Here is a 13,330-nt window from a genome sequence, read left to right as displayed (position 1 = left end):
TCTGTGCTGCTGCAAAGGAACCTGCTGCAAACCAGTTGCTGAGTCTGGCTCATGATTGCTCATGGGATCTTGATATCATAAGTTCCACTGGTTCCAAATGATCATCCTAGTCATCGGAGCAAGATGGCAGCACCCGAATCTGGGGTATTTCGGCTTCACTTTTGTAAAGTGGCAGGAAATGGAAAGGCTTCGTCCACCTTTATTCACAGTCAATGGTTTTGGAAATGAATAAAACCCCAAATATTGTCAACAACACCCCATCAGGGTTTCTGTGATTTCAGTTTTTGTTTCTTTTGTATTCCGATATGTTGCTGGCCATGTGAAAATGGAGGGAGGATGTGTCCGATCCACATTCGGGCAACTGGACAGAAAATCAGTTAATGGCAGGAATGAACATTTTTAAATAAGCCGCATTTATAAAGCTCACAACAGCGTCAAGGACATGATCCGGGATTTCGATGTCGCTGCTCCGGTTTCCCTCGTTCAACTGGATCTAGCCCTGCCCTCTAAGAGCTGTCGAAAGTCTGTGAGTATAAAAGGCAGGTGATTCATTTTATCTCAAACTTTCAGCTGGTGGACAGACGCAGACTCTGGTTTCATTCAGTCGCACGGTTTCGGAACGAGGACTCAGTGGACTTTTATTTTTAAATCCCTGACAGGAAGTGCTGGTGGTGTTTCGCTTCACCTTGACACAGCTACTCAAATAACAAAACCCAGGTTAGGGTTAACCTCTCCTCCTCCTCCTCCTCCTCTGTTTGATCCTTCCCCGTTTTCTCGGTGACCATCTGCGGAGCCTGCACAGTACCAGGAAGATGGCAGTGCCAGGCAAGGTAACAGTTTTTTGTTTTGGCTAGAGCTCAAAATCTGGTTAAGGTCAGATAAGAAAGGGTCAGTTCACCCAAAAATTAAAATTAAAATGTACTCATCATATCCGTCGGGATGTTGTTTGCGTCTGGAGATAGTAAATATTTTGATCTCTCAAGAAACGAGTGAGGTTTTCTCTCTCTTCACATATTGAGGGCTCGTCCAGTTTCACATCAAATGAGAAAATAATGGAATCCAAAATGGCTTTGTAAGAAATGGATTGTAGGTATGAACTGTGCTTTATGGATTAGTAAGAAGTGAATGACACATATCTGCAGTATCCACTTGAGCTATTAAATGGTAAAACTGCCACTTGTACTTTTTAAGGGTTTTCGGGATTTTATATTTTGTTTTTACGGCTAGAATCAAAGTTGTAGATATCTTGAGATACAGTTTTTTATTATTGATATCTACAAATTTCCACGCTAATAAGTGAGAATACAGCTTTGACTTTTTGATAAAATTGAATATTTATCACAGATATGATTGTGGTGCGATATGACGCTAAGACAGCTTTGCCACAGTGGAGAGCATGAAGACAGCTCGGTGAGGCGCAGTCTAGAGGTTCTTGGATTCAGTTACATCACATGTTATTGCAGTGTTAATGAGGTTTGGAAAACAACATTGTGTGTGATAACTCCCTGTGCTCCTTGCCCTGCCCATCCTGTATTTCACCTACCTCATTAAATTCTGCACGTTACCATGCAAGAGTTTTGTTTGTAATGTTTATTATTGTTATTATTTTTATCAAACGTTTCCAATCTTGTATTGTGGTAGAACGATTTCAAATAGAACCTGACTGATTCGTTTTTTATTTGGGATGATGCTGATATAAAAAGATAAGATAAAATAAAACAACCAAATTCCCATGTTTCAGCAGCAGACAAGTCAGAATGAGGTAGAGAATTAAACAGAGAAATAAAAAATATTGAAAGTATACATAATATTACTCCTTTCACTACAGGAAAAAATATTTCAGTCGTTCAGTGGGACAGGATGATTGCACAATAATGTAAAAGCAGACAGTGATAATGGAATTATCACTGTAATGCCTATCATTATATATTTTTAATTGGTAATGATCCCAAAGATGTGGTTATAGAACCCTTGGGAAAGAGAATTATAATTGAGATTTTACAGTTTAACCCTTAACTTTATTACAGATAGTTTCAATTTGGCACACTAATGCTGCGAGTAGGAGTGATGGAGTCAGTCTTTCTTTTGTTGTCTTGTCTCCTGCCAGGTCTTTAATGATCCGATCCACGGGCATGTGGAGTTGCACCCACTTCTCATCAAAATCATTGACACACCTCAATTCCAGAGACTGCGAAACATCAAGCAGCTGGGAGGGGCCTACTTTGTCTTCCCCGGAGCGTCCCACAACCGCTTTGAACACAGCATCGGGTTTGTTCTCATTTAGGGACAGTGTCAAATGATCAATGTGTCAGTTTTTTTTCATGAAATTAAGATTCATTAATTATTCCCAAAAAATTTTAAACGGCTAAAACGCCCCTTTGTCCCCGTGTATCGTCCTTCCTACGAGTTCCGTAGAAATCCAATCAATAGTTTTTGAGAAATAATGCTGTAAATCGAAATCTAACCAAACAAACAACAAACAAACAGAGTAAAGTCAACCTCTTCGGCGAAGGTCCTTTAACATGTCTCATAAACACATGGCAATGTATTCCACAATGTTTGTATTTTCCCTGTCTTGTGTTGTTTTGTATAAAATGTTTTGTTGTGTGTGGGAACAGGGTTTGTCACTTGGCAGGACGACTTGTAAAGGCTCTAAATGACAGGCAGCCAGAACTCGATATCTCTTCCAGAGACATCCTCTGCGTGAAGATCGCTGGGCTCTGCCATGACCTGGGTGAGCATTGCACATCGTGTGCACGAGTAAGAATGGAAGTGAATGTATTTTTTAGGGCTGTGAAATGATTAAAATTTTTAATCAAATTAATCACAGGTTTCTATGGATTAATCATGATTAATCACATTACCGATTTTTTCGGAATATTTTTGTGAAAACAAGATTTATGACATTTAACTTTTCTTTTGTGCTGCAACTCAGCAGTTCTTCAGCAGTTATCATTGCTTTTCCATATGGAACATTAATATAATCTTCATCCTAAACAGAATTCGGGTTCCTTAGCCATTGTGTGGTTGAATAAAACTTTTTTTTTAAAATTAAACAGAAATTATTTGAGCTTCTTAGCCATAGGATGGTTGACATTTTTTATATTTTTTGTCACACAACCATTAACCACACCATGATACAATCTAATGCCTCTAAAGGCCCTCTTAGCTACTTGGTCTTTAGCCAGTTGGTGAGGCAAACTAACTTCTTTTGCACAATGTGTCCGGCGAGTGAGTCTGGTTTGGCGCATTCCACTTGAACGCCCCTCGCCGACCAACACATGCTTCGCGTTGCGGTGGTTAAGGCCTCAGTATGCTTCTCCGAGTCCGTTTCGGAATGACGGACGGACGGATCGGACGGACCCTTTTTGATTTATAGTTCTACGAGCCTTTTTGTTGTGAAAACAATTCCCCGCCAGAACAGTAGATGGCGAAACGGAAGTCGAGCTTAGACAAGCCTACCTCATGAGGTATATAGAAGAAGTCCACGCTGGTTTATTTACGTCCTCCCGGCTCCTCACACACAGTGAACGATGGTAACAGAAAAAGGATGTTGATGACGCGACAGTTTTTGCTGAATAAAGTGACACCCAGCGGGTCAAAATGCTTTTGTTATCGTGTCTTAGCGCAGCGGTTCCCCGGTCTTGTTTCCAAACTGCGTTGCTAATTCAACAGCTGCAACAGCTTGAAGCTACACGGAGGCAGCTAGCTTCCGCCCAGCTTCCACACACAGTCAGCACGGACAGCCGATACTAATTACTACCAAGTGTTTGCTTCTAACCTGACGGTGTTTGAGAAACAGTGTCATGAGCCGTGGGATTAAAGTCAGCGGGTTTTTGCGCTGTTCCCACCGCAGTTAGCATGGTGGCTAGCCCGCTACCCCCGTTATCAAAGTTCGTTATAACCGTATGTGACCGTACACACATGCTGTAAGTGCTCTAACCAGCCACCGTCAGCCGGACACACTTGTCACATTAATCATAGAGTCGTAGTTGTGATTTTGGTTTATTGTGATGTAGGGAATGGAACAGGAAGTTTCCATTCCGAAATGCTGGCGTTAGCGGACCAATCACAGCCAAGTGCTATCCGTTGGCTGTCCGTCATTTCGACGTGTAGTTAGAAAAATGAGAGCTGCACGAAAAGCTCTCCGAGGAGCCTCGGAGAGGCACGGAGAGGGCGTTCCACGTTGGAGAGGGCGGTCCTATCTGTCCGTGTCCGTCAAAACGCAGAAGCATACATTGGCCTTCAGGCGGGTATTGCTACGGTGAAACGATAACGTCTTCTCGCAGAGTGTGCATATCACCTTGGTTTTACTGAATGTTCGATCTTTGTTTTTTTGGAACACGATCTTCCCGTCCAGAAGGTCCTCAGGTTCATCAGAATTATCCATGTTGTTTGTTTGTTTGAATGGCAGCTGCCGTCTGACTGCATTACGCCGGGTTCACACCGGACGCGGAAGCGACGCCGAAGCGTGGCGTAAACGCTAATCCCTGGCGCGCCGGCGCTTGGCTGGTCACACCGGACGCGGTAGCGACGCCGAAGCGCCGCGCATTACTAATAATATCACATACTGCTGCTGTTATCAGCCTGCAGTAAAAACGGCATTTAATCATTTTTTTCAAGCATATACTGACTTGTTGCTCCAACATTAACTGCAACAGCGTCCCAACATGTGTCTTTTTTGGTGTTGTCTTTATACAACAAATGCTGAAAATCAACAACTCAAGTTACTTCTCCACTTCAATGATTAATTTAATGTCATCCATGTTGAAGAACTTCTCCGCTGTTAGCTCCGGTAAATGTCGGGTGTCGAGGGTAAATTACGTATTCTCCACTCAAGCCTATGTGGAGAATACGTAGCCCCCCCCCCCCCCCCCCCTCTTTTTTATCTTTATGACTGCTTGTGTGGCTGTAGTGGATGGGCAGAGGGGGACATTAAATAATGTGGTTGGTAAAAGTGGTAAAATTAAAAGTCCAAGACAACAGAACGTGAATACAAAGTATGGGATGCATATTTGATCATTTATGTCATATAAAATATGTCATCTATATCGTTTAAAATCATTTTTCAGTGTGTTTCCTGTCGCGATACGCTCGCGTCAAGCGGAAAAAATTGACTCGACGCCGAAACGATCGCTTCACGGCGCTAGGCAGCCGCGGCACAACGCTACGCTTCAGCCTCCGGTGTGTTCAGCGCTGCGGTTTAACATGGGAGTGGATGGGAGCCAGAGGATTGGCGCTGCGCTTACGCCTCGCTTCGGCGTCGCTTCCGCGTCCGGTGTGAACCCGGCGTTAGAGCGGCGACTAGTGCAGAGGCGGCGGAATTGGAAGGTCCTTCTGCGCATGAGTTAAATGCGTTAAAAAAAAAAAAACGAATTAATCCTGTAATTTAATCATAACGCGTTAACGCGTTATTTTTCACAGCTCTAGTATTTTTATTATCCTCTATTGTCCAGATGGGAGTAGAACCCACGTATATTAGTGCAAAGATCCCATGCAGCCTAATCCTCTTATCATGTTTTTATTATTCCTGTCAGGACATGGGCCATTTTCCCATATGTTTGATCGGAGCTTCATCCCCCAAGCACGCCCTGGTCTAACCTGGAAGGTAAGAAAATGTGACTTATCCTCGGCCATATGATTGTCAAACAAAACAATTAGTTCAAGGAGATCACATAACCTTTCACATATCTCTACATTGTTAGAAGAGAGCCTGAGACTCAAGCATTTCACTGCCAACGACTGCTTAATGTTATTGTTGTGCATTTGACAATAAAAATCTTAAATCTTGAATCTTGAATATGAACCACCCAGTGGAAGAGTACAAATGGTTGTTTTATTTACCCTAGAATAAGCCTGTTTATATTTAAATACTTTATATTTACATCTGAAGTGGGTCCTCTCTACGGGGGCAGCCATGTTTTTTTAGTCCAAACCAGACAATCTAGATATTTTTTAGGTTTTTACGACAACTGAGGGCTGCTAAAAGTTATCTGTCATGTCTGGAAGGGGAGGGTGAGGTGAGGGGTATTCAGCTGCAACATGCAACCTCACCACTAGATGTCACTAAATTCTACACACTGAACCCATAAAGTTTGATATTTGTATAAAACCTCCTGCAGCATATGGGATGACGTTACAGCAATAAACAACATCGGGATGAAAGGGAGCTTTTCTATCTATTTGTAAAAACAAAGCTGCTATACGAAGCAGTCAGTGTCACCTGGCCTCTCAGCAGGACAGCTGATGTCTAAGTTAGTGGTTGCAATGTTGGTAATGATAAGCGTCACTGATAAGAGACACTAAGAGCTTATAAACACACAGTCATTATTTAAGTTATGACCACAGAACTGCCGTCTGGCAAACGTCACCGATAAGCATTCTTGTTTGCAGGAGTCATATTTTAAGATAAGCTCTTTCTGATTGCTTTCATTTTCAAGTTGTGACTGTGTAATTTCCCATAAGTTACAATTATTATATAATATTAATAAACAATTCTTTGTGTGTTTCAGCATGAGCAGGCCTCTTTGGACATGTTTGATTACCTGGTTGAGCACAACAAGTTGAAGGAGGAGATGGAGCAATACGAACTGGTGCTGCCTGAGGACCTGGATTTCATCAAGGAGCTGATTGATGGACCATTGGACACTAATGGAGCTAAAGCTAAGGGGGTAACTTCTAGTTCTGCCTATATGAGATCAGTTGATAGTTGTATTAGTATTATAGTCGTATTGTTCTACTGCAGGAACTTTACCAAAGGAACCAAGAACCTTTTGAGGAACTCTGGAACTAAAACAACATTTTGACTAGAGGATCTCTGGATTAAAATAGTTCCTGTAAAATGGGTCGAGGCAGCAGCTGAAGGGTAGGCTCAGATTAAGAGCCCTGAATCAGTGCCTCTGCTGCTACTGAGCACTATTTCATTCAAATTATTTTTCATTTTGGAACGGTTCAAGCGCCCACATTGCACTAAACTTGCGACTCGATGCCTGAATTAGGTACATACGGACAGAAGTACAGACTGAGATTCCTCACATTATAATAAGATGAGGGGCCGACATTGCACTCTCTCGCTGTCAGCTTCCCAACTGCACATTTATCAGTGTCTTCAGTTGTAATTCATTCTATGGGTCTGATTTGCACTAAATTTCAGCTCCAATGTGGTGGAGGCTTGAGCAGAAATGTGCAGAAGAAACTTTCACTTCCTAAAAGCTACAAAAACCAGTGACTGATGTGCAGCTTAATGTTCCTCACACTCTTGCACTATTGTGTACCTGCACATGCAGTTAACAGTAAGAGTTTGACCTGCATATGGACTAATCCATTGGCACATTAACAGTGCAGGCTACAGATTATTAGTGTGTATGCAGCAGATGCAATGAATGCCACATTAGTTCTCAGCAATGTGTAATGACTTGCCTCTGGAAACCAGAGTTAAAATCCTATTAATCCTTAAAAATATTTGTCTAATATATCAGAATCTCATGTGTCTATTTTCTGTCTAAGTGGCCTTACAAAGGCCGCCCAGAGGACAAGTCCTTTCTCTATGAGATTGTTGCCAACAAAAGAAATGGCATTGATGTGGATAAGTGGGACTACTTTGCGAGGTGAGTATTTTAGACGTATTAGTTGGTTTTAATAAGGATTTCCTAAAGCACATGTTGATAAATCCTTGTGAGTTTAATGGCCCATCTGTTCACATGTTTCTCCTCTTAGGGACTGCTACCACCTGGGCATCAAGAACAACTTTGATTATCAGCGCTGCCTTATGTTCGCCCGGGTGTGTGAGGTGGACGGGCAGAAGCAAATCTGTACCAGAGACAAAGTAAAAACTCTCTTACGTTTTCTTTCTGATCAGCTTTTTACAAAACGTCTTAGTTAAACATTTAAGCTGTGACTAAAACACAAGTGATTCTTTAAACAGGAGGTGGGCAATCTGTATGACATGTTCCACACAAGGATCTGCCTCCACACAAGAGCCTACCAGCACAGTGTTTGCAACATCATAGAGATCATGTGAGTAGCTCATTGCTCTGATGTAGCTTCTTTGCTTTTCCCTGTGGTCGTTCTGAAAGGTGATAATGTGTTGGGTGTTTCTTTAGGATCACTGAGGCCTTTCTAAAAGCAGATCCACACATCCAGATTAAAGGCTCAGGAGGGGAGATGTTCACTCTCTCCACGGCCATAGACGACATGGAGGCCTACACCAAACTGACAGGTCCGTGGACACCTCAGTGTGCCATCTCTAAAACAGTTTTAAACATATTCACATTAGTGTGCATGAATGATTCAAATTCACAGATTTCCGTTCTGTCCCTTAGATCATGTGTTTGAACAAATACTCCACTCGTCCTCCGAGGAGCTGGCTGAGTCGCGGAAGATTCTAGAAGACATCGTCTGTCGACGTCTCTACAAGTGTCTGGGCCGCACCAATCCAAGAGAACATTTGGAGGTTACCCCGGTGTGTGTTTGTGTTCTTCTTATGGAACTATTTTGGCTGTTGAATTTTAGTTTTTACAAATTATAAGTTATATTGATAACTTTATCAATGTTGTTCAAGTAGGGTTCAACTGGCTGCTTCTCCAGAGATATGATATCCAGACACTTTGGCTTCACTTTTGGGAACAGTCATGTCATCCACCTTTATATCCAATTATGATTTGATTTGTTGATCAACAAAACTTAATGCAAAGACATTAAATTCCCATCAGTGCAATTCAAAGAAAAACATCCAAACCTTGTGTTTTAGAAGCTTTAATAAGCAAATATTGGACGATTTAGCAATTGTCCAAAAAAGCTGCTGCTTTGATGTAGCCAATTAGCTTCCTTATAGATGATATGAAACCAGTTTGATCCTAAGATATTATTAATCAATAAAAAAATGTATTGCATGTTGGAAAGTACATTGTGATTTCAACTTAGAAATCTAACCATATGTGTTTGTATATGTATCCTCGTATATCATTCTGTGTTTTGGATGTAAATTCTCTTTTCTTATTACTTAATCCACTTCACATCTGTTAGGCTGCGATTACAGGCTGGGAAGCAGAATTGTCAGAGACCAATCCTCAGGGTGTCCCGGTTGTCCAGGATGTCCATCTGCAGCCAGAAGACTTTAAAGTTGACGTGAGTTTTCAGTTCAACTACTTTTTATCTCATAAATTATATTTAACAACAACTATTTTTAAATGTGAATTTTAGTTTTGTTGATTCGTTGCCTACTGTACAAAACCTCTCCTTTAGGTCATTTATCTGAACTATGGGATGAATGAGGAGAACCCCATCAACGAAGTGCGATTCTATTGCAAAACTGACCCAACTAGAGCCTTCCAGATAAACGAGGACCAGGTCACACATCTTTATCTTTGTTTGCATGAGTTGCCTTCGCATTTACAGAGCTGAATGTTTCTCATGTCTCATATTTATAAACACAAAGATTGATTGTCACTTCCTCTATTTTGAATTTACAGCTTAAAATAAACCCTTGTCATTCTTGTCAGGTGTCAAGAATGCTTCCAGCGGTGTTTGACGAGCAGGTGATCCGAGTCTACTGCAAGAAGAGGGATGTACAGACTGTGGAGGCTGCAAAGAGACATTTTGTTCAGTGGTGCGAAAACAACGGATTCACAACGCCTACGGTAAGATTTATCTTCTCCAGTGTAAAGAATTGTGTATTTACTTGCAGTGTCAATGTTGGTTGATAAACATTGGATGGGTACACGCCTTCAAGAGCGTTTGCCTCAAACTGGAGAGACTTTTGAGAATGGAAAACAAAGGGAACTTGAATGGCCCTAAGAAAAGTGCACATACTTCTGTTCAGCACCAACAGTCATCTTATGAAACCACATAAATAAACGCATACATTCACGAGATCCAGATTTTTATTTGGTTCTGCACCAGATTATATACAATCATAAATATCAGTCGCTTAAATATGCCACATGTTTTTTAATTGGAGCCGTTCTAATCTGAATCCACACTCAAATTCAGTACACTCTTCCCTGGGAGATGCCCCACCCCTCCACAAAATATCATGGAAATCAGTTCTGCACTTTTGCATTATCCCGCTGAATAACAGACAAACAAGAACAAAACCTAACCCCCTTGGTGGGGGTAGTAAATGTTGAGCAGAAATGGCTGTGTGGAGCAGTGTATTGAGCATAACCCTGTACTGTTAGTGTAACATGTCACTCAAAAATTGAGGCCACCTTCCTCTATAGCTCAATGGTCCAGCTCATTGTCGTCAGTCAAAGCAGCAGCACAGAGGTCGAACACAGCAACTCTCACCGGTCTGCTGCCACACGGCTGCGTTTGTGTTCTGACAGCTTTCTGTCATAGTCACCATGAACTGTTTGAGCATTTCATGGGTTCGACCTCATGGGCCAGTCTTGAGTACCCATCACTGGTTCACCATCACGATGCTAGCCTCCTCAAAGTAGCTCAAACTGTGACCTGATCTCATTCCAGCACATTCGCAACTGCAGCGCCCAAACCAACAATTAGGACAGAGAGGCCATTATTAGTGGGGCTGGCAGTGTGTCGTTTTTGATTTGAAGTTTATTTTACGTAAGATATTAAAGCTATATACATACATTTACAACCTCTTTGAATGATTGCTTACATGATGCCCCAAAGACTCGAAGTGATACACAGTAATGCCCACTGCAGAGGAAAGGTTCTCCTCTTCATGAGGTAGCATACAGTTGGTGCCCTGTGATTCTGTCTCTCTTGTTTTGGCCTGAGGATGTCACCTCAGCAGTGGGCAGAGTTTGGCTCAGACCTGAGGTAACAGAGAGGATGTGTCTGTGTCAGATTCACAGCTTGTTCCCACTGCCCCCTAGTGGCCAAACAACTTAGGTATGGAAATCTGCTTTGTAGACAGGCAGAGCACCTTTTAAATTCCAATTGGTGTTCGGTAATAACGAGTTCTATGTAGATATTTTTCATCAAAATAACATCAATATTGATTATCACCACATTATTACCACTCCGAAATTTGTTTTAACACAAAAGTATCTCACTAAAAAAAGAACGCTGCTGTTTTACAGCATTTATATCAAATGACAGCGGGGAGCCGAAATATGTCCTAATGAGGCAGTGTGGCTCTACACAACCAAAAACAATACAGTCAGGGAAACTGAAATGAATGGAATGAGGTCTGGAGAAACTGAAAGAAAAAAAAAACTAAAGCAAGAAATGTTTTATTTAAAATTAGTGTTTATCCTGTGTACCTTTTAAAAAAATCGGTGTCCAGAGATCACCTTCCTCTAGTCTACCTACATTATCTAGCTGGTCAAGAAGAGTTCTGTCACCCCTGTGTCAGTCAGGACAGTGTACACACTAAACTGCCAATGTTAATATCAATGTCTGACATTTTATTCATACACAGGACGCAGACATCACATCGCCGGCGTAGATCCCTGTGTAACGCGATGATGGAGGCTCCAGTGACAACGCTGTTAGTGACAGTCAGCTGTGACAAAAGCAAAAAAAAAAAAATTTAAATAAGAGGAGAGCGAATACCCCTCTTACACTATCAGTAGATGAGGAGTGTTGAGTGAACATTATATCTCTCTACGTTGTGAGTATGTTGATTGAAGCTGGAAACTAAGCAGTTTTTTACAAGCAGAAGCTCAGGGACTATCATCAGGTGATTGTTTTTTTTTAATTGACCCTTCCTAAATATTATATGCACAATTTACTTTTTTTTTCTCGTGGGATTCAGGGATTTATTTGGGACTAACCTCGGGCTACAAGTGTCGAGTTTTTGAGTTGATTTGTTTCTATATCCGACTATTCCTAAAATAAAACAATTTAGTAGCACTTAAATGACACTTACTTAAAGCACTTTGTAGTTTTGCTTTATTTTTGAAGACATGGTTCTTTCTTAATTCTTGTTGTCTGGGTTTGTACCCTTGGGTTTAAATGCACTTATTGTAAGCGTCAGCTAAATTAAATGTAATTGAATGTAATACCCTGTGCTAAGCATCAGGTTATCATGATTTCGAATCATGGGCAATTATTCATGGGCAGTGGAAATGATTTACTCTTAAACAGGAGAATAACAACACAGTGTGTTTCATGTCAGTGTGTTTCCAGCATTTACAGCCAGTGTGTTATTCAACTTTCACATACGCTTGTTTTTTAATATCAAGCTTCAAAAGTCACCATATACAAAGAAAAACTGTTTCTGAGCTTTACACTGTGTGTTTGTTTTTACTTGAGGGACTATTTGCAGATTTGATTTTATTTTTACTGCAAATATATTTATACTGGGGGGGGGCGAGAATGTTTTGCAATCCTTTTATCTATTGTTCTTACGGTAAGTTGCACCGCTTGTTGTCTCCACCTCACTAACATGTGCAACATTTAAAATGGGATTTGTGCTGGATTGTTTGAAAACCTATATTTTGTGTGAGTGTGAGGTGAAATGTTTTAAACGGTTTGTGGTGATCCTGTGAATTGAAGAAAAGTTTGAAAATAAAACTTTGTTTTCACTTTGTTTCACTTGTGTAATGTTATTTGTTGCCGGTGGTCAAAGGACCAAGTTCAACTCCACTGTGGCATCATTATGTTCTGCAAAAACACTTCTCTGCACATTAGTGACCATATACCACCACCAGGTGACGGTTGTAGTTGTTTTCTAAGATAGCTGTATGGCACATTAGGTTCAGGGCTTTATTACTATATGAAAACATGAATAAGAAACTTCTAAAGTCTGATTTACATGATGGATCCTCCCTCCATGATTGTGAAATCGTATAGCTTAAAAATCCAAACAAACATACATTGGAATATTGCAAATCAGATTATAATCAATTGATTAAATCTACAAGTACAGAAGTCCAATTTCTTTTTTTAAACGTATAAAAGATAAACACTGAAGCACAGTTTTCTTGCTGGAATCACTTTGGCCTTTAAAATATCTCTTCATGAAGCAGTGTCACTCTCAGTGGTTATGGACAAAATTAGCTCTTCTCTCTTAAAAGTCAGTCATGGAAAGTAATTTATCCATCCATCCTCACGTTGATTACAATTTTAACATTTAAGTTAAAGCCTGATAATGGGATGGAAGAACATGTTCATGTTACAAGAGCGTTTGAGCGCTAGGGGGCGCTGTGCACTCATTTGTGCCAACATGCTACTTCATTTGTTCCATTATTGCTGTGGTCCAGGTCCTGAGGCAGCTGTTGAGCTATCGTCACAATCAAGTCAGATTTTATTGGTAAAGCCTAATGATGAACCACTGCACCGGGGCTCTCAAGCCAACGGGAGCCCTGGGCCTTATGATTTATTTTTAGGCAATATTGGAGTAAATGGGATTTTCCAA

The 13,330-nt window shown here is 41.0% G+C and overlaps 1 protein-coding gene across 1 annotated transcript; it reads left to right on the top strand.

Annotated features, from left to right (window-relative positions):
* The first annotated feature begins 577 nt into the window (after positions 1-577).
* On the top strand, positions 578-12,502 carry LOC128442557 (deoxynucleoside triphosphate triphosphohydrolase SAMHD1). The gene is made up of 14 exons (XM_053425064.1): positions 578-830; positions 2,108-2,268; positions 2,619-2,734; positions 5,538-5,608; positions 6,513-6,671; positions 7,507-7,607; positions 7,717-7,825; positions 7,925-8,016; positions 8,103-8,218; positions 8,322-8,461; positions 9,025-9,126; positions 9,244-9,348; positions 9,501-9,638; positions 11,390-12,502. Exons 1-14 carry the CDS (start codon positions 813-815, stop codon positions 11,414-11,416), a joined length of 1,455 nt encoding a protein of 484 aa, XP_053281039.1. The 5' UTR covers positions 578-812; the 3' UTR covers positions 11,417-12,502.
* Positions 12,503-13,330: the final 828 nt, after the last annotated feature.

This window comes from Pleuronectes platessa, chromosome 6, assembly GCF_947347685.1.
Source record: "Pleuronectes platessa chromosome 6, fPlePla1.1, whole genome shotgun sequence".
NCBI classification, from domain to species: Eukaryota; Metazoa; Chordata; class Actinopteri; order Pleuronectiformes; family Pleuronectidae; genus Pleuronectes; species Pleuronectes platessa.
Note: the sequence above shows the minus strand (reverse complement) of the source record. Positions and strands in the feature narration are given on the sequence as shown.

Bases quoted from the DNA above. Each gene is read 5' to 3' on its own strand.
- LOC128442557 (XM_053425064.1), top strand. The intron at 7,826-7,924 runs GTAAAAACTCTC...TTCTTTAAACAG, and splicing joins AAATCTGTACCAGAGACAAA to GAGGTGGGCAATCTGTATGA. The intron at 9,127-9,243 runs GTGAGTTTTCAG...CCTCTCCTTTAG, and splicing joins CAGAAGACTTTAAAGTTGAC to GTCATTTATCTGAACTATGG.